At 39.7% G+C, this 22,675-nt stretch overlaps 1 protein-coding gene across 13 annotated transcripts in view; it reads right to left on the reverse strand.

The window, feature by feature from the left end:
• LOC109912391 (forkhead box protein P1-like) overlaps nucleotides 1–22,675 on the reverse strand; it is a 477,834-nt gene that overhangs the window by 16,165 nt on the left and 438,994 nt on the right. For 11 of the 13 annotated variants that reach the window (XM_048606339.1, XM_048606346.1, XM_048606350.1 and 8 more), the window contains one exon: nucleotides 18,651–18,720. In XM_048606339.1, the coding sequence (XP_048462296.1) occupies nucleotides 18,651–18,720 (70 nt within the window). Of the gene's footprint in view, nucleotides 1–11,457; nucleotides 14,641–18,650; nucleotides 18,721–22,675 lie in introns of those variants that run through there. The other 2 variants (XM_048606349.1, XM_048606347.1) reach the window with 1 other exon arrangement.

The following is a 22,675-nucleotide window of genomic DNA, read 5'->3' on the forward strand; positions in this document are numbered from 1 at the left end:
GGCCTTATTGAGTTGCAGTTAATTATTAAAAAGGCTGCACAGATGAGGCCAGCCAGGGGACCTACTTGGCCAGATCATAGGTTCAATACTTCAAAAGCCATTTAGCCCATTTACTTCTTTTCTAAAGAAGTTTTTAAGGAGCTAGCATCTCTACCAGCTGTATAGATTTGTGCTGCCTCTTAAGACTAAATTCCACTGTCACAATTATCACCGAATTTCCTGTGACAGGTGATAGCAGCATTAGCCAGTCTGCAGTTTATGTCTACAAAAAAAAAAATCATGACTAACACCTAACTTGCAAAAGCCAGAATCACAGGCTTACCTTCTGTATGCAGCATTAGTGATTGGGTGCGTGTAACGTCAAGACCAGCAAGCCAGCAACGATCAAGAATCATAACAGTTTTCATTCCATTTATGTTCAGCAAATCATGCAATTCTGGGTCTACTTTCCTTGCAGTTATCTTATTGGCTTCATACTGTGCCTGGTCTAAATTTTCCCTGCTCTGTGCTTTCCTCCAACTACAGGTTTTGACACAAAATTCAGAGGCTGAATGCTTTGGGACAGAGATATCTCTTTCACACTTAATGCAAAGCACTTCTCTATTATCCTCACTTCAGCACCGAGCAGACAACTGCAACACTAAAACAACGCTTCTATTGTTGGCCACTCAGAGATAGTAAGAACTGCCGATGCTGGAGTTTGAGATAACACAGTGTGGTGCTGGAGGAACACAGCAGGCCAAGCAGCAGAGGAGCAGGAAAGCTGACATTTCGGGTCATTTCTGAAGAAGGGTCCCGACCCGAAACGTCAACTTTCCTGCTCCTCTGCTGCTGCCTGGCCTGCTGTGTTCCTCCAGCTGCACACTGTGTTCCTTCTGTTGTTGGGATGGGTTTGGGAGCTTCCTGCAATTCAACACGGACAGGAGGCATGAACCAGCTGCATTAGTCACAACCTTGCTACCTGAAAATTGCTTCCGTGCTAAAATTCACTCTCTTTTGTAAGATGAATTACAGCACAAGGCTGGCATACCCTACATCAACATATTCTTTAGATTATGTGGAGATTCTCTAGTTAAGCCATGAAACTGCAATCTTTGGACTCCAAGATTCTGAGTCCTACCACTGAGCAATGGCTGACACTTACATGCACAACTGAGAGCACTGCATTGTTGACGAGAAGTTACATTTAAACCCTTTGTGCCCTGGTAGATAGGCATGAGATTTCCTGGACAATGAACAGTTGGGAGTTCTCCTGATGACCTAGTTAACACTATTCCCTCAGGCAACACCACATTAACAAATCAGACCATCAGGTCATTTCACATTACTGTTCACGAGATCCTGCTCTGAGCATATTTCTAAACATATACATTGTCCTAGTATGATTTACAGTGATGACATGTAGACAATGTGAAGCCATGAAAAGTGTTGTAAAGAAGCAAGGTGTCTTCTTTTCTCGTTGAGGAATAACAATGTTTGGTTATAACTTGACCAACTGGGATACAAAAAGCTCACCAACTGTCGACATGACTAAATCTGATGCAGTTACATCAGTTCACAGGAGTCTGACCTGCCATAACATCATAGCTTTTGGAAGTGATGCCTGCACTCATGTGTGGAACATGTATAGTAACCCACGGTCAGCTGGCTATTCCTACGCTTTTTTGTAATTGCACGACTGAAGAACATCTTCTTAGGGGATTGATCTGACTGAGCATAGAACACTAAGCAAACTATGTGCTGTTTGAATTCATTTTCATAGCCATTTGTAATGGTTTTCCACTGCCTTATGCTTTCTTAGCTACACCACATATATAACTGAGGCAAAATGTTTATGCATGTTCTGATACTTATTGCCAGATTGGGTGGTTATAGGTGGTACAGTAGTGATAAGTTTCTGCTCGTTAAACTAAGAGCCTTCAGTATGTAGGAGGAACATTGCAGTGCCAGTGGTGTTGTCATTTGAGTCTTGTATTGCTCTGAAAAGGTGTATTTAAAAAGCTCCTTGATACAGTTTGTTCACTTGATATCCTAGTCAATATTTTCCATCAAACAATGTCACCAAAACAGATCATCTATTTGTTCTTTTTGTGCAGGAGGAAAGGTTTACAGGTTGGGAGGGAGCGGTTTAGAATCCTTACCGTTAAATAAAAGTGCTTGTGTTTTTCTTATCAATAGTCACTCCAATTCATTAGCTATGCCATAGCTTGATACACCCTGATATTGTGAAACCTTTTGCTTTTTAAAAAAAAATCTAAGCTCACTTTCTAACAATGGAGTGCCTATCAAATGTCCAACTCTTATGCCTTACTTGTATCTGTCTTTAAGGGTAAAATGCATTCATTCCTTCCTACATTTGACTTGCTATTGATGTCAGGCTTAAGCAAACTAAACCTGTCTTGGGAGTATGTTTTAACGTTATTTTGCAAAATGTGAAACCTGTTGCACACTGTGGAATTACTTTGTCAGAAGAGAAAACTGTCTAGCTGCACTGAGAGAAACATGAACATTACTTCTGAAATTTCTCATCATCACACTCTTTAAGTCATCCATTAATTGAATGGTTTATTGAGCAGCAAAAATGAATCATTCACAAAAAATATCTGCATTTGCATGATCTGCTGACACTGTATTCAAACCAAACAATAACTTCACCAAACATGGAATAATGATATTGCCAGACTCAGTGGGCTGAATGGCCTACTCCTGTTCCATTGTTCCCATAGTTAAAGTAAGTTGTGAAGCGCTTTCATTTTTAATCTTCTTTTGCTGTTATCTTCTGTGTACTGCTTTATTCTTGCTCTATGTCTGAATATAACTCTTGATATCCTTACTCAATTTCATCAATATTGATGTTTTGAAAACAGTTTCACATTACCGAAGAGGAACAACTGGACGCCTTAGAGAGTACAAAAGTGGATAAATTTCTGGGACCTGATCAAGTGGTATCCCAGGATATTGTGGGAAGTTAGGAGGAACTGTGGGGCCCCTAGCAGAAATATTTGTACCATCTATAACCACGGGTGAGTTGCTAGAGGACTGGAGGGTGGCTAACGTTGTGCCTTTATTTAAGAAAGGCTGTAAGGAGAAGCCGGAGAACTGTGGACCTGAGAGTCTGACATCGATGGTGGGCAAGTTGTTGGACGTGAATCTGACAGATAGGATTTATATGCATTCGGACAGGCAAGGAGTGATTAGGGATAGTCTGTACGGTTTTGTGGGAGGGAAATAGTGTCTCACTTGATTGAATATTTTGAGAAAGTAACCAAAAAGATTGATGAGGGTAGAATGATAGACTTTGGTTACTTGGACTTTAGTAAAGCCTTTGAAAAGGTTCTGCATGGTAGACTAATTAGTGATGTTAGATTTCATAGGATTCAGGGTGAGCTTACCAATTGGATACAACCTTGGCTTTACATTAAGAAACAGAGGGCAGTGGTAGAGGGTTGTTTTTCGGACTGGAGCGGTGTAAAGAGCAGTGTTCCACAGGGACTGGTACTGGGCCCACTTTTGTTTGTCATTTATATAAATGATTTGAATGAGAATATGGGAAGCATGGTTACTAAGTTTGAGGTTGACACCAAAATTGGAGGTATAATGGACAGTGAAGAAGGTTATCTAAGATGACAAGGAAATCTTGATCAATTGGGTCAATGAGCTGAGGTGTGGCAGATAGAGTTTAATTTGAATAAATACAAGGAATTGCATTTTTTAGAAAAAACAAACAAGGGCAGGACTTATACAATTAATGATAGGGCACTAGGTAGTGTTGTAGAACTGACAGACCTAAGGGTTCAATATAGATATTTACTTTGAAATTTCCTTCACAGGTAGACAGAGTGGTCAGGAAGGCATTTAGCACACTTGCCTTCATTGCTCAGACTTTAGAGTTGGGACGTCACGTTGAGGTTGTACAGGACATTGGTGAGGCCTCTTCAGGAGTACTGTGTGCAGGTCACGTGGTTATAGAAAGGATATTATTGAATTGGAGAGTGTTGAGAAAAGATTTACCAGGATGTTGCAGGGAATGGAGGGTTTGATTTTTAAAATAGGCTGGATAGGCTAGGACTTTTTTTCCACTGGAATGTAGGAGGTTGAGGGGTAATCTGATTGAGTTTTATAAAATCATGAGCGGCATAGATAAGGTGAGTAGCAAATGTCTTTTCCCTAAGGTGGGGGGGGAGTTCAGAACTAGAGGGTATATTTTTAAGGTGAGAGGAGAAAGATTTAAGAAGGACATGAGGGTAAGCTTTTCCTTTTTTTACACAGAGTGGTTAGTGTGTGGAATGAACTGCCAGAAATGGTGAAGGCAGGTACAGTTACAACGTTTAAAAGACATTTGGATAAGTACGTGAATGGGAAAGGTTGGGAGGGACATGAGCCAAATGAAGGCATGTGGAATTAGTTTAGTTTGGGAACATGTTGGCATGGACTGGTTGGTCTAAAGGGTCTGTTTCATGCTGTATGATTCTATGACTCTATAATTTATCCTCCTACATTTATCATATGTGCATTCAAGGATTTTTAAACTCTGCAAATAATTTTAGACTTATCATTACCTTAACCTGGTGCATAGCTGCAAAGTGTTCTTGAAAATGCCCTGGGACATTACTCGTTTTCTACCTCTGAATGAAACATGGATGTTTCCAAACTTGCCATACACATGGTAGCCTGACTGGAAATGTGGGCATAAAAGTTGTTGGTGGCTGCTATAGAAAGATTAGCAGTTACATTTCAGACTTGGAAAATATGAAATTGGCTGTTGTACCTTAGATCTGCTTGAAATCTGGTGGAGCTCACTGTGATTTGCAACTCGCGCTCTCTCTGCCATTTTCATGTTTGTGGCGTTATTAAAGGCCTTCCATGTCAACTTATTGCCTTTGATAAAATGTTTGGCCTGGATTTAATTTTCTTTAGGCTTCAAAGATCAATATCTACGTTTCATAATATGCAGTGATGGGAGTTCCCTTATTGGAGAATGTACCATCCAACACTCTCATATGGCAACTTCCTCCTTTCACAAAATGCCACTCTCAACATAATCTCAATCTTTGACATGCCACAATGGGAGTCCACAATTTCATTTACTTGAACATTTTGCATCAAACAATGGTATCTTTGACACCGTCAGTTAATAAAATATAGTGAAGGTATAAGGCCCTATCATGGTGGAGAAAACATTTTCGTTAACCTCATCTCCAATTTTACTTACCTTTGAATGAACATGTAAACCACTGTTTGTAATTACACCAGTTCTCCTTAGGGTTGGATTGTTGATTGCTCATACACAAGTCTTCAGTGCCAATTTTTTTCCAATTTCATACCACACTAATTCACTAGATGCCTAAATATGATGTGCACAATCTTTCAAATTGTTCAAACTTACTTAAAAATCAATGGTGAGGATGGAATCTTCCCAGGCACTGATTGACGTGAGCATTAATGAGAAAGCTGGGAAAATTGTGGAAGACAACCAGCAAGAAACTTCTTGATGTCGATAGCAAAAATTCCAATTTTCCAATCTAGTGTTGAACATTGAGGCAAGATTTTCACTAGTGAGCGGTGATAGGTCTATTTACATTTATGAACTTCTCATTGTTACCCGATCTTGTCTCAATATGCCTCTTCCATCTATTCGATTGAAACTAGATGGTGGCAATTCCCAACAAGCAAGTCAGAATGGTTACTCAGCCTTGCTTCTTGCTCTTCCACCTCCATCTTGGACACCAAGTAGCAACATCTCAGAACAGTCTCCATGGGCAGCGACCACATGGACCCGCTGACCACAGACGTTTGCCAGCCTCACTTCATCATCATGGTACATCTACAACCTGTGTACATTACAGTTCTATTCTTCGCTTCTGTGTTACACTTTGGAGCACATTGGCATCTTTCATTGAATGCAAGGACAGGCACGTATCTAATGGATTTGACCAGTGCTGTTTGCTTGTTTTTTTAATGCTCACTCACTTTGTACCTACTTCGATGCTCACTGGATTTTTGCTTTGCCTTGCCTTTTTGCACTTTTCCCCCTTGATCAGAGCTCAAAGGCTGACAGTACTTCTATCTTGCCTTGCTTTCCAGTGCAGACACAAAGCCAGGCAGTTGTCATGGTCATCAGCAGTGAACTTTCCGATGGATGTATATAATCACTGTATCACACCGTACTGTGTTCATGTCAAACCTGCACCATGTGCTAGCAGAGAACAGGGCAAGTACACTGCCTGGGCATCAAACAAATGTACATGTCTTAAAGTCTAAGGAGAATGGTCCTCAATCGAGGGAAATTGTCATTAATCGGGGGTCCCAGCAGTGTAAGTCAAAATGTATTGTTCAATCTCAGTCCAAGGGCTTAAACACAGTCATTTGTATGCTTGTATGGTTAGAGTTGAGGACAGTGAGTGCTGTATCACTACAATGTGAGAAATGGGCCACAATCAGTCCTGCAGGTCCAGTGCAAACAGGCAGGGGATTCATGGTTCATCATATAGAAAGCTGCAAAGAGATCGGTCAGGGGTCTGGTCATTCATCAGTCAGGAATGTGCAGGTCACTGATGGTCAGATGTAGGGGTCAGCTCAGTGTAAGTTAAGCACTGTTATCAGGGTCCACTGCTGTGTGAAGTGGGAGAGTTCAACTCTGGGGATTAGAGACTGCAAACTAGGACGAAGAGAGGACAATAATTGTGAAAGAAGGCAAAGTCAACATATAAATGGCAGGCAACAATAATCAATTGGATGGCATGAGCTCCTGGGAGAGGGAGAGTTATCAAAAAATCACAAGTACTGGGGACCTTCACAGTACAATAGTGGCCATAAGAAAATCAGAGGCTCAAGTTTTAGAGTGTAATGACAACAGCTGAAGACACAATTCCAAGTGTTGTAGGCGGGAATGTGTGGAGGAATACTAGTGATCTTGCCAGGGAGGACCAGCAAGAAAGGAACTTGGAGGTCCTTTGATGATCAAAGGCTGATCCCGAGACTTTCTGTGCTATGAGGGACCAACACTGCATTCCGTGCTCACACGACTGGTATATGCACACTGGAAATGAAAAAATTACACCTACCACACTCGGACTGGGTGGTGCAAAAGTTCATTTCTGTCTGAACATGCACGTTCGATTTGTTACTAATGTGAGGCCCTTTAATCATTAATCAGGCACTTACACAGCACAGGGTGACACCATCATTAATCATAGTACCATTATAGGTGAAATGCACACATTGTCCAATTGTGTGGGGCACAAATGGTGGTCACAAACAATTGTGAGCATGTCACTGGTCAATGAAGACTGAAGATTGTCATTTCTGAAGCACGTGTAACCGCACATGACCTTAAAAGAGATACTTGTGGAGCACAATTGCAAAGATAATGTGAGATCTCATAGGCTGCATATGGGCACGGAACAGATTCCCTTTCACCTTGAACTGTTGGTATTTTCCAACGTGCTTTCACATGCAGTAATCCCTTTCTTGGATGACTTGGGCTGGAAGGAATCTCAGCACTCATCCAGCAACTACAGTGTCTTTGCTACACAATGTGCTGCATTCAGAATAAAAGGTCCCTATCTCAAATATCCATGGAGAAGCCTTTCCTTTTTGGAGTGCTCTATGTCCTACTGTATGGAGGACGATGCCAAACCATCATTTTAGAGTAATGCAAGTGCTAATTCCTCATATAACTAAGGAACCGTTCTCTTTCTTACAATACTTACACAGCTTCATTGAAAACATGATCATTGCATCCAGCCACAGCAGGGGTAATTGCTGCTATTGCTGACATTTTAGGAAAGTACAGAGAGTTGCAGGAGGAACAGATAAGTCAGCAAGCCCAAAGCCAACAGCAACTTCCAGCAGATGCTAGATAGCCTCCACATGAAGACATTGCATCTGAAGATTCCCTCATAATGCAGATCAGGTTTAGAAGGGTCATAATCTTTCATCCTCGATGCCATTTCCTGCAGAGGAATGAGATGCAGTGCTGTCACACACAGACAATATCCAGGCACATTGTCACAGAATGGTGCCATGTGCTGCAGCAGGACCTGCAACTTAGAGGGATGGTGGTGGTGGTGGTGGTTGGGGGTGGGTGGTAATGGTGGTGTCCAGGGTATTGGCCGTCAAGATGGCAGCTGCACTAAATTTTTACGTGACCAGCTCCTTCTGAGAACCCATTAAGACCTGACTGGGACCTTGAAATCCTTAGCCCACAAATGTAACTAGGCTGTTAGCAATGTAAGTTGTGCCAGAATACACCACTTCATCTCATTTCCCTATTGATGGGTTCAGGGCTGCAGCCTGGACTGTCTGCTTTGCCAGCACAGGGGTCTTCCCCCAGATGCAGAACCTGATAAACTCTATGTACATTGCATTGAGAGGGACCTACGATAACACAGCTGAGCTCATCCAGTGAAAAGGATTCCATTCCATCAATGTGCTATTCACCTGTGATCATTGGCACCACAGCCTAGAAATGTGCATCACCTATCCGGGAGCTGCCATGATGCCTATAATCTTGAAAACTCTCATGATCCTGCTTCACTTCAAGGGCAGCATGCCTTACAAGGATCATTACTGGAGGCAAGGGTTATAATCTGTGACCATGGCGGACGAGGCTTTTTCACAACTCCCTGACCGAGTCTGCAGGCATTTGCAATGTAGCTCATCCTTCGACCAGGGCATTGATGGAGTAGGCAATTAGCCTCCCAACGCTGAGGTTCCATTGAGCCCTGCATGCTCTGTCCTGCACAACAGCAGCAGGAAAATTGTGAGCATGTTGGATGGTGAAGAGCTAGGACAGCAGCAGCTGTCTTCCAAGGAAGGAAGTGAGGACATTGAGCAGGAGGGACATCACCTTCAGCACAATACAGCAGTTCAGCATCAAGAGCAATAGGCCTGACAGGAATTAATTGACATGCAGCTCCAGTAGCTGAGAGCTAGATGCACTGATCAACTAACAACAAATTTACAGTCAAAAGGCAGTCTATTACTGTTCCCAGAGACAAACACAGTTTCTGTGTTTGGTTTTTTTGTGCTCTTTTGCTGTTACTGAAGAGAAGTGAACATTATGAACTACTGGAAGGCTTTTCTGCAGATAATGGTCCCACACCAAACATCGAGAAGATGCTCAGCTACATTGGACATTGGAAAATAAATAGCACTGACTTAGACAGGGTTGAAAGATAGGATGAGGCCAAGGTAAGCTGTATGGCTTGGTTCTTAAATTGCAATAGATAACAAATGTGCACATTACATGCAACTGAGTGTCAGCATGCCATCTGTGAAAAGCATTGGTTTGTGGCTCCTCTCTGTCTATGTGTACTGTGAAGTGCAACTCTAGACTGTCAATGCTTGATCAGGTACATGGCTGGGGTCCAAGGATGGCCCCAGCACCCAGGGTACCTGGATATCCTTGTAATGGTGAGTACCAGTTCCTATGGCTAGTTTGAGAATGCAATGAGTGGGGCACCATAGGGCCATGATGCATAGGTAATAAGGGAAGTTTGGGAACACAGAACGAGAAAACATTCTAGGCATCATGGAGTTAAAGCTGCCATGAATCTTACCAAAATTGACACTTAGCCGATCTGAGAAAATTCAGCATTAAGGGTGACATGTTGACCCAATGGTTAGGCATTGCTGTCTCACAGTGCCAGGGACCTGGTTTCGATTCCAGCCTTGGGCGACTGTCTGTGTGGAGTGTGCACATTCTCTGAATATCTGTTTGGGTTTCCTCCTACATTCCAAAGATGTGCAGGTTAGATGGATTGGCCATGCTAAATTGCCCATTGTATCCAGGGATGTGCAGGCTAGGTAGATTAGCCATAGGAAATGCAGGGTTACAGGGATAGGATAGGGAGGTGGGTCTGGGTGGAATACTCTTTGGAAGGTTGGCATTGGCTGAAGGGCCTGCTTTCACACTATATGGATTCTATGATTCTAAAAGTTCCAAACAATTGTCACAACGTTCTTTATTCCTGCATTTGAATTGCAAAAGCTAAGAAGAAAACTCCATCCCACCTCATCTCTTGCAAATTACACTAAGATTAGTTCAGTCATGGCAACCTGTGTCAACTTTATGTACACCTTCCTACCAGATAGGGCAATGTATGAAAATGCACAGCTCTTGCACTATACTACACTGCCAGATTTTCCATTATGCCCAGTCTGCAAAGTGGCCTTCATAACCTTGCTGTTCAGTCATTTCTCAACAGCTTTCACACTCTACCACTGGATTCACGATCGTCTCATCATTTTTACCGGTAAACTGGCTCGTTAGTTGTTTGAACAGCGTTAATGGATCATTATTGTAGGTGTGTTGTGATTGACTGCTATTTTTACTGTACTGCTAACTAAATTATATTTCATAAAACTGCTCTTAAAAATTGGCACATCTCCCATTTCAACAATGGATCACATAAAAACTACTTGAAAATCAAAGATTATTAAAATGAGAACACTGCAGTGTACTCGGGTTTACTCTCGTTTCTTTAAAACTGCTGAGAGAAAATAAATGCACAGAGTTATAGTTTTCTCCTTTGTTAAAAAAGATTTATGCCCTTTTCACTGCTACTTATGGCTTTTTGTTTAGAAGAGCACAAATAGATGGATTAAAAATGTCCAATTTTCTTGAATACAATTTTGGATGTTGGAAGCAAAAAATGTATAACCTACAATACACCTTTAACAATGAACCTTCAGCAGTTTCATCTGAACTCTTATAAAGAGCAAAATATCCCCTGAATATATTTGAGGCAGAGGTGGATAGATTCTTGGTAAACAAGAGTTGAAAGAATAGTGAGGGTACGTAGGAATCTGGAGCTGAGGTTACAGTCAGTCATGACCTTGCACATTCCATCCATGGAGCAGGCTCAAGGAGCCAAATGACCTAATTCGTAAGTTCATGTATAAATAAAAAGTATAGTTGGTTATGGGATTGCTGGTGAGGGTGTGTAGTCTCTCCTTGACTACTGGCCTGACTTTGATACCTGTGTTGCCCAACCTGGTACTGTTAGTTTCAGCATGTAACCTCCTCCTGGACAACAGCTGGAACACAATCAGAGCCCATCTCAACCGACAGAATTCAGGACAAGCATGTCCCAGAACACAGGATGTAGCAGCAAATTATAGGATGAATTACAGAAAATCCAAAACAGTTGATCACTTCATGCACAATATTGTTACAACACTGCTTAGTGCACACTTTAAAATTCTTCTTCCCCTGTGATGTTCAACATGAACTTGTGAACTATACTATAGGTATTTAACACAACTTCTAAGATATAGTAGGACAGTCCCAAATGTGGTACAGAATATGACAATGCAGAGAACACAGCCTTTATACAAAACACTTTGAGAACCTGACAGCAAATCTGCACAACCTAAAAAAAAAAATCAGCATAAGACATGAATATTGCTGTGAAGCATCAACACAACATACATATGGAAATAAGGGTAGAACTTTATAAACGTCATATGCAAGAAATATATCGAAATGTTCACAGGGATGTAGCAAGAAAGATTTTACAAATGCAAATCACAGGCTTATGTAAATCACATAATATAAAACAGTATGGCAAGCAAATATCCTACAGGAAGAAACTCCAAGAGGACAAATCACCCTATTATCTGAATTTACACTGCTTGTCTATCAAAAGCAAAACTTACAAGAGACTGTCAAGCACAGACTATAACACAGTGATGTCTATCAACAAAAAAATACTCTCACTGAACAGAAGGAAGGAAAAGCGGATTTACTTTGTGAGGCTACATATATGGCTGTCGACACCTAATACTTGTCACAATGTCTCTGATATATCATGTAAATTATATCAATGTGTCAATATATACAGACGGTATGTAACAAGTTAAAAAAAAAACATGAATTAAGAATACACTGCTCAAATTGGCATGAATTTCTCGTTGTAGAAATATATTTTCCTTGGTTTGTTAATATTGGTGAAAAAATTGACATGTTCCCTTAGTTTGTTATTCATGGCAACTTTCTTTTGATGACTTTCATGAATATTTGGGAAGAATCATTTTTGCTTCTACACTCAGGTTACAGAGGTTGACTTAGACCAGTGTATATGAAGAAATGTAAAGTTCACAATTTCCAAACGATGTCCCCACAAAAAATGACCGCCAGTGGACAGAGTGAACACTGGGAAAGCCCAAGTCAAAAATTAACTCAATGGTGTTTAATGGGCCTGTTTTTTCATGAAGGATGTATGTAAACTGTCCATATTGTCTCCATAAAAACGACAGAGATAAGTTTTTTGGACTATTTATCTAGCCATCTGCTGCTGAGCACCTGATACACTAACATCAGTAATACAGCCTGACACATATGGTGTCTCTCAAACAATTTTGTGCCAATTGCTATGAAACTTCAGCTGTGATTGTTTCTCAGAGCCATAATGTAAACTCACATGGATCACTGGATTATAGATCACTGTGAAGAAAGGATTCAGTGACAACACAGTTGGTCTCCAGTAGTTATAAAAGAAATCAGAGCTGAACCATTTGGCCCTGTAAGCCCACCCTACCATTTAACAAGATCGTGACTGATCTGATTATGGCCTCGATTCCACATTCCTACCTATCCCTGACAACATGTAACCTCAAGGCTATCGCACAGGTGCCAAGTCAGAAAATAAGCGTTAATAGTGATTCCAGCAAAGGAGACTGATACAGATTTGTGTTAATTAAAAGGTACAGGTAACAAACCTTAGGGGTCTCTTAAAGATGGTCATTTAACCAGAGACTCATGATAAGAGGCCACATCAATAACCAACACAAAACACAAGTAAAATTCATTAAACACAATACTAAAGATAAGTAAATTCACTCTTTAGATCTTGCAGATAATTATCTTCTACCATGCAGAAAATAAGTCAACTGTTCAAAAGCAAACCAAAGGCTGCATTAATAGCTCCATGCAACAGATACAGAAGTATTGTGACTGCATAGAAGTTCAGAGATTCATCGACAACATATACAGTCTCACTGCAAAAAGCTTACTGGAGGAACTGTGTAAGCAGAACTTGACACAACTATGTCCCTAATTAGAATGGAAGTTTGGCTGATTGCTGTTTGTGCCATAATCTTTGTTGTGCTCAAATTTATTCAATTAGTTCTTTGTGAGGCATTTAGTAATGGCATTATTATCTACTATGAAAATTACCACTGTCAGTCTATACTCTACTACTGAATTTTGCAAAACTGGTGATCCCTGGTTTATCCATTTGTGTCAACATACATGTTCTGCTGGGATAGGAGCGGTGTGAGAGTTGTGCAGCGGTATAAGTGTATGCCATAATGTTAAATGTCTTTCTTTAGAGTGCTCTGGATGCTTTACATTCTCAAGAATGAAAATACCAGGTATATTTTAAAAGCACCAGGCATTAAGTTATTTTCTTATGTGGGTTACTTATTTTTTGAAAATAGGTAAAAGTCTTTCCTATTTAGGTATGCGATAGAATGGATACAAAAATACCTGTACACAATCAATGATGTTCTTCACTTTGCAAAGGTCCTAATTCGTAACATATTGACTAACTGTGCCTGTGATACTTAAGTTTACTAAAATAGCCATGCACCAATACAGGGCTTAAGTTATTGCTCTAATGAAGTGCCTGGCAAAGCGAAAGATGGGCGAGATATCTGTATAAGTTCTTAAAAGAGGCTTGTGGAAAGTCTTCTTCAGTCAGATAGCAAATCTCAGCTAGTCTCCCAACTGAACCTAATTTCAACAGTGATCAGTTTGTTGTCATGCCTGTGCAGCTGATTGCATTGCTATTGTCCCTGACATGAGTCATGCACCTCCTTTTCTCTCCATGCGTAGTACTAATCTACTAGGAGATACTCAGCAATGGCAGCTGCTTGTGTGCAGGTCAAAAACGCTGTCCTGCTCTTGAAGACAGTATTTTGAAATCAGGCCTAGACAGTAATGCCTGCTAGAAATATTTTCCACATTGTCCAAATGTATGGATTTTTCATCAATAGGCATTAATCCGGCTTTAATGAGTAATAATTTAACTTTCCCGTTAAATTTCATAAAGTTTTGTAAATCTATTTTTGGATTGGTAGTTCGCTAATAATTTTGATTATCTACATTTTTGTTAGAATTACAAATCAGAAGTAAAAGCCCACAGCAAAATAAAATATTAATTTTCACAGGGAAGCTGCCCATTATGTTTGAATAGCCTGTTGGAACTTGCTGAATGTCTTCACTGTTAAAGAGTGAGGTTAGGAACTAGCAAGTAACCTATAGATCTGGAAATGTGTCACATATGAATCAATGTCTCTATGGAAAATTGCAGAGAAAATACTTCAAAAATATATATCTTATCTCAAACATAAACTTGACTAGCATACATATAAACAAGGAATTTGGAGACTGATTTTTGAGATTTAATGGCATTAACATTTGCAAAATATGATTACAGAAAGTCTATAACAGAGATGACAGACTTTGCTGTAAATTGAATGGCTACATCCTTTCGTTATGGTCCTGTATCATGATGTTTAAAGACAACTAAGCAACTGGTTCCTTCGACCGAACTGAACAAAACAGTACGCGTTGGTCCAACCCAGCCTTTACTTGCCAAAAATTTGTAGCTTCAAGTTACCAGTGTGTTTCTGCCGAAAACACAACAAGCAGTTTTAAGGTTATTGTCTGCTTCTTATTACTGTAATAGATTGGCTAGAAATGGTAGAATAAACTAACCACGTCTGTAAGAAATGTCAAGCCATTGCTTTTCTTTAAACATTGATATGCGTGTCACACACACCTACTCGGTCTACAACCCTACTAAGGTCAAGGTTCAGAGCACAGTACATTTCACATAATTTCTTTTCAGTCCTCAAGACTGGAAACTCAATATTTTATGCTTCCTATAATCTTTAGTCTTTTATAAACCAAGGTTGGCATCAGCAAATCGTAACTTGGAAACTTAGCTCCAACTAATCTTTATGAGATGTATTTCTCAAGAGGCTCTCTCCATCATTTGCACTAATTCTGGTAGAAGAACTAAATAAATTCCTAGCAAAAATTCATCAACTAACACTTTTCAACTTTTTATTTCTTGGGTTTTGATTGCAACTCTTACGAGTCAGTGCCAACATGAGAGTCAGACTAAATAACCCTTAACTGCTCTGGTTCTGCTCAATAAAAGGTAATGTTAACTCTCTTTCCCTCTCTGCTGACACTGTCAGACAAGTTGTGTATTTCCAACACTTTTCTGCTTTGATTTCAGATGTTCAGCATCTGCATTATTTCAGTTTAGTGTCATCCTGATTAATGTTCACACTTTATTTCGAATGTACCTGCATAAAATGCAAATGTTATGTAACCCACAGAAAATCACGGTAGACTGGTAAGCAAGGTTAGATCACACAGAATACAGGGAGAACTAGCTATTTGGATACAGAACTGGTTCGAAGGTAGAAGACAGAGGGTGGTGGTGGAGAGTTGCTTTTCAGACTGGAGACCTGTGACCAGTGGTGTGCCACAAGGATCGGTGCTGGGTCCACTGCTTTTCGTTGTTTATATAAATGATTTGGATGTGAACATAGGAGGTATGGTTAGTAAGTTTGCAGACGACACCAAAATTGGAGGTTAGTGGACAGTGAAGGAGGGTACCTCATAGTACTTCAGAATATTAATCAGATGGACCAATGGGCTGAGGAGTGGCCGATGGAGTTTAATTTAGATAAATGTGAGCTGCTGCATTTTGGAAAGACAAATCAGGGCAGGACTTATACACTTAATGGTAAGGTCCTGGGGAGTTTGCTGAATAAAGAGACCTTGGAGTGCAGGTTCATAGTTCCTTGACAGTGGGGTTGCAGATGGATAGGATAGTGAAGGTGGGGTTTGGTATGGTTGCCTTTATTGGTCAAAGCATCGAGTATAGGAGTTGGAGGTCATGTTATGGCTGTACAGGACATTGGTTAGGCTAATTTTGAAATATTGCGTGCAGTTCTGGTCTCCCTGGTATAGGAAGGATGTTGTGAAACTTGAAAACGGTTCAAAAAAGATTTACAAGGATGTTGCCAGGATTGGAGGGTTTGAGCTATAGGAAGAGGCTGAATAGACTGGGGCTATTTTGCCTGGAGCGTCAGAGGCTGAGGGGTGACTTTATGGAGCTTCATAAATTCATGGGTGGCATTGATAGGGTGAATAGACCAGGTGTCTTCCCTGGGGTGGTAGAGTCCGAAACTAGAGGGCATAGGTTTAAGGTGAGAGGGGCAAGATTTAAAAGGGACCTAAATGGCAACATTTTTCTCAGAGGGTGGTGCATGTATGGAATGAGGAAGTGGTGGAGGCTGGTAAAATTACAACATTTAAAAGGCAGCTGGATGTGTATATGAATAGGAAAGGTTTAGAGGGATATGTGGCAAATGCTGGAAAATGGGGCTAGATTAATTTAGGATATCTGGTCAGCATGGATGAGTGAGAACAAAGAGTTTGTTTCCGTGCTATATATATCTCTGACTCTAAATGTCACAGTACTCAGATGTCAATATTTAGATTGGTCCCCTAACCCCATCAGCTGCACATTCTCCATATCATGGTTTTAGTACAAACTGACAAAGCTGAAGCAAGCTTCTTTTTGGATACAAATCCTTCCTTTCCTTTCATTACCATCAACCATTTAGTATGAAGGGATGAACTCTCTATCCTCAGGGGATGAAATAGGGGTTGCATTTTCTTTTGTGTCTCTATGCAGATAAATTTGTCTTTTTCATTGACCTATCATTGATTTATAATAATAGGTTATAAACATTTAAGGACCAATTCTAGAAATGTCTCATCTTGAACTGAATTTGACCTGCCAGGAAGATGCATGCTAGCCAATATGAAAAGGCAGAAATCAGGAACTTATCGTGAATGTAAACGTTGATCCGAAACATGACCTATCGCTTTTTGGAAAATCTAGATCGGGTTTCAATGTGGTATTTCGTGGTCAGCAGCCCAATTTTATTACTGAACGTTTTCTTTTTCAATAGTTTCCAATTGTATGCCTATTAAATATGCATATTTTATTGAATGTTTTAAACCACATAACCATTATATTATTTGCTTCAGTGGGACAGCACCCAATTGTAAATATATTTGGACTTTGGCAATGTAGCAAGTATGTTAAATGCTATGATTATCCATGGGTTAAATACTAAGATGATATGCATGGAGGTTGGCGATTGCTGGCAGCTTTTTTTTTGCCTCTACGGCTCACATATATAAAAAGCTACAAAACTGCTTACAATTTTTAATATCTTCTGCAAGATAAAACAAGCTTTAAAGCTGTTTCATGTGTCTCCAGAGATTGCAAGCTGACAGCAAAAGGTATTTACTATTGTTCTTCAAGGCACCTATTAACATTTTTTCTCATTTTTCTAATGTTAGAGGTCAACATATGCTTTGGTAATCAAAACACCAAAAGAATCATTATGTACATCGCTGATGGCATTTGTAGACAAAAGTGCTGCTTACCCAAAATGAATGTATTTTACTGACTATAACATGTGTTTAGGGGCAGCAGCAGTGTTGGATTTTCAAAAGTTTAGTTGGAGACCCTACAGATGAGCCACACAACCATGCGGCTTTTTTCATGCCTGCCAGTGGGAAAGAATCCTGTGGATCTGTATGCTGTGCAACACAGGATGAAATGTGTAAGCAAACAGGGGATTGTCCTTTGGGCTGTACAGATTACAGATTCATAGGCCAAGGGCATTAATGCATCAGCACTCCAAACTGAGAGCTAGTCAGATCTACTCGAGCCCTGACTCACTCTTGGCCCCAATGCAGTTGTGAGTGTTGCAAGTTCTTAAAGCTTAGAAAACAGTGCAATAATAAAGTACTCTTTACAAATCCTAATTATTAGCAGTTTGGCTAATCCCCTAAAATTGCAAGAAAAAGTTACCACTTGAAATGCTCCCTTGCTTGTTTTCCTATATCACTTGCCTCAGCTGGGCTGTCAGCATTTAACCATGTTGTACAATGGTGATGTGTTCCAATACAGAGGAAGGAATATGTAGCAGGACCTGAGCTGTCCCTACTGCAATTGCACCTCATGTCACAAACAATCACGGGACACTACTGTGGAGAAGATACGTTACCTGTAGCCAAAAGTGGCTGAATCAATCAAACCAGTGGAAGAAAAAGATACATGTGCCAAAATTCCCATTTAAATAAAATTTGTGACTTTAGAAAACACAAACTATGTTAATGATAACTGAGGCTGAGCAGAATTCAAGCTGTCTTAGTGTTTCCTCCACAGCACTAGTAACAATAGGGGGTCATGTGACACTGTATCCCATCATTGAGTCATTAATAGTTGTGCTGGAGTAATTACACTTATGGTTCTTTTCCCTCTAGCAAATTTCTGAAATAAGATGGTGGAAATTATGGTACCACTGATAAATATTAATAAGTGAACTTTTAATTTTTGCCACAATATTCAAAATGTGAAACAACCAGCTAATTCTCTAGTGGGTTACAACACATTTGCCCTTAGGCTTATTGCTTTATACACTTAAAAAGTTTTAAAGAAATTAAATTTTAATATCTAATTAGTGAAAGACTCAATGTGGAGCAAAGGCTGTGGGTACTATGGACTTTACAGACTGAAGGCATTTGTTGATCTTACCTGTAAAGCAGCATTAAGTGGTGATCCATATGCAAGGCTGGTTTGTATATTTTTTATAATAGAAGGGTTGCTGTGTATAAGGAAACAAAAGATTAGTAACATTCACAATCCATTTTGAATAAGTAACTGATGTACTGTAGGTATTAGTGTATTAAGTTCCATTCTTCTAACAGAGAAAAAATACTTTTATAATGGTCTCAAAATTGAAAGAAGCTCTTTAACTGACACTGCCAATCTTTTAGCCAATTAATTTGAATTTAAAGTTACAGTAATGGTTGTGGTTCCATTTAAAGCACAATTTATAAAAAAAGCTTTTAAATAGCTTTTTAAAGTAAACTGCAAACTATATTTATTTATTAACTTATTTGGATATCATTCAGCAAATGGATTTGTCTCTGTAGATCTTTGATGTAGACAGAGGACAAAAACATAATCCTATTTAATCCCTATATAATTTGATTCAAAGTAATGTGCCAGAAGTAAAGTGGCATTCTATCCAAATGCATACAATTCAAAGTAAAAGTGGCTGCATATGTAATGTTAGCAAGAATTCTTGCTGATATTGTTCAAAGATATGACTCACAGAAACAACGTTCAGTTTCTAGATTTTGCAATTATTCAAAAAATAGTTTGGAGTTGATGAGTATTAGTTTTCATGGCTCAGAGTATAAAGCTGCTGGACACTTTTTTTGGGTGCAATGGATACATGCTGAAGCCCACCTATTATCTTGGCCTTTTGGCAAACAAATAAATAAGATTAAGGAGAGTATTAGATTAACCAGACTTATAAAATGGGAATGGTTATACAGAGAATGAGAAAGAATACTGCAAGATACAGATATTAAGTAGGTGACATTTTGTAAGATGACTGGCAGAAAATAAATGTAATATGAATAGTAGATAAATGCAAGAATTGGGATGTTAAAAATTAAGATTGTGTGGGATGGGGCAGGCTAATTTATATTGATACTATCCAGCATCATTGCTTTGTTAGAGGTTTACTAAGATGCTATGATCAAAAAAAAACTGACTGGCTTGGAGGAATTTTTGCCAATATAAATCTGAAATATATGCTTTCACAATACACAAACGGATCTTCTATGACATTGGTCACGATCAGTTAGGAAAAATGCTGATTTTTCTTTATTTCAGATAATTTATATCATAGAATATCCAGTTGAAGATATTCTCAGTCCTTTGTGCATGAGGTGATGGCAAAAAGAGTGATAAAGTAGTGTAGAAGACATCAGGTAGCATGCTCAACACCTTCCTTCCCCGTGCCATTTTGCTAATGTTGGAAAGTAGATAGGTCTGCCATCTACCCAGAGCCCACGTGAGCCACTTTCATGATCAGTAGACTCCTTTTTGAGCACTCTGCACCCCAAAGAGGAGCCATCTGGGATCAGGGGCTGCTCCACATCACCGACACCGAGTGCTGTCAGCAATTCCATTTTATCATTTATCTGTCTTCAAGTGACAGCCATCAATGTGTCCTCAACAGGCAGCTGCAGTCCAGCACTCAGCCACCGGTGTTGCCGAGTTGCCAGCCTGCTGATTGAGCTCCTTGAAGGCACCTCCCAGGAAGAGGTTGCGAGGATGTTGCAATTGCAGGCTCCGCGGTTCAACGACAGGGGCCATGTGGAGGAAATCTTAGAGGCACGAACAAAACAAATTTGGCAGAGAGGTTATCCCTCCACTGCAAAGTCTTCACAGCACTGGGTCCCTATTTTTGGAGTTGCATTGATATTTCTAAGAACAACTTCATTTTGAGGTGCACTCAAGCTCTCCTTCTGATCGGAGCAGTATTCTCATCTCCTGGCAGGGCTGCCAACTGCTGTTATCTGTAAGCCCTAGGTTTGGGCCTACAGGCTCAGGTACCTGCACAAAATCCTTCATTAGGATGCACACATAGAAGCAACTGGTTAGATTATCACCTAGTGGAATACTGCACTGGAGGGCAGACTTGTGTTAGTACCTAGAAATGGTCTTCATTCCTTAGAAGTTATAATATTTTAACTGATATTGCAGATTGCATGTATCTACCAGGCATCTAATGGCAATACAGTGGTGGATTGCATTGGATTTTGGGAGTTGTCAGGACAAGGATAAGAAATTCCTGGGTTTAGGTAATAATGGATATAGCTCAAGCTTGTGTGAAGAAGTACATCATGGAAGCATTTTGTTGGAGATGCTGATATTTTCCAGGACTGAAGTCATTGTGGTGTTTAAAAGTAGAGGGAGTCCTGAAGTCTCAAAATACATTGGGAGGAGAGGGTCTCGAGATGTAGCAGAAGCATGGGATGGAAGAATGACTCTAATCAAGAGTAATAATGTTCATACACATGCCTCCAATTACCTATACTGTAAACTGAGCAGCATTGGGTATGCAGAGCAATTCCTAATTATCAGTTGCAATACAGAGACTAAGCAGCTGATTCAAGGGACTTCTTTATCCGACTGGTGTATCATGCAGTGCATTTACTACTGAGCCAGAAATAGAGTTTAAAAAAATACAGATAAAAGTGATGGGATAATAAGAAGACTTTCTACAAGTCTGAAACAATTACATTACCACAACAGCCTAATTTGTACTTGCCTGGACACAAAACATTTTTATGTTCATAGTTGAAATACGTACTGAGACAGAGTATTTTTTCACTGTTTGGAATGGACTGGTTGTATATCATAAAGATTTTAAAGTATTAAAGAAAAGGTTCACGTTATCACTTTATTCTAATCACCTCGTCAAATAAGAATTTATTCCTTAGTCACCATCTATTTATTCCATGTCCTAGATCGCACGACCCCCCCCACCACCTTTATTTAGGTTTTCTGCTACTGCGACCACATGGCGACTTACTCACCCAGCAGGGAGTGTGATGTGGAATCTTACAGACATGTAATGGAATATAATGGTAGTTCTACCATTAACAGTTTATCTTCCCCCAAAGTGAAGTCCTCCACTATCTTAAACAACTCCATCAATAGCTGGACTAGAATCTTGTGAATCTGACAATAAGCGTCACTATGTCCTGCAGCAATTCGAATGAGTACATTTGATTAAGACTTGAATATTTTAATACAGGATTACTCCAGGATTCTATCTTTCCACAATTTTCCTCTTTTCCCCCAACCAGCTGTTCTGAAAATAAGCACAAATGTATTGAATGATATGTTGCTGCATGGGGCAAATGGCTGAAATACATTACTACCCACAGTATGTTAAAACTTTGATTGCAAATTCCACTGTGTATAATCTGCTGTGTATTGCAATGAAATGAATGAACTTGTACAGGATTTACTTTAAAACTTACAGTTCCAATGGAAGAAGTTGTGTCACCTAGCAAAACGGATGAATATTTGTACAAGTGTAGATCAATGGATGTGCCTGCATGGTAGTGGGGAAGACTCCGCTTGATGAGCAAAGTTGCCGAATCTTTTAGATTTAGTTTAGGGATATGTGATCATGTTACCCTAATAGACTTGATGAATTGTTGCATTTCAATCATGACTAGTTAGTAAATTTAGTATTTGATTTCTTTTTTACATCATACATTATGGTGGGATGAAGGCTATGTTTCTTTGTTCCATGTTTGAAATATATCATTGTTGAACCCTTGCACTGGGTGAAAGTGACACTGCATAATATGTTGTTACTTTTCACATTTGAAGTGGAATAATACAAATATTGAAAGCATTGTGCTGCATTTTTCATGATGAGTATTTGGAACCTGTTGAAACGTGTGAAGTAAATTGCACTCATGATATCTTCTGATAATTTAATGTCTTGCTTCATTTACATAGCCCCAATCTGATCAATTTTTCAAAAGTCATTCACAGATGATTATTCTGCATTGTCCATAAAAGTCAAAGGCTAAATTCCTTCTATCCCAAAACTCAGCTGTTAGGATTCTTAAGAGTTCCTCATAAGAACTGCTTCTTGTGCGTTTAGACCCTTGAGATCAGACTGTGTAAATAATGGGGAACAGTACTAATAATGAGCCGAGTTTGGAAGAAAATTTCAT

The sequence above is a fragment of the Rhincodon typus genome, chromosome 16 (genome assembly GCF_021869965.1).
Source record: "Rhincodon typus isolate 14 chromosome 16, sRhiTyp1.1, whole genome shotgun sequence".
Classification (NCBI taxonomy): Eukaryota; Metazoa; Chordata; class Chondrichthyes; order Orectolobiformes; family Rhincodontidae; genus Rhincodon; species Rhincodon typus.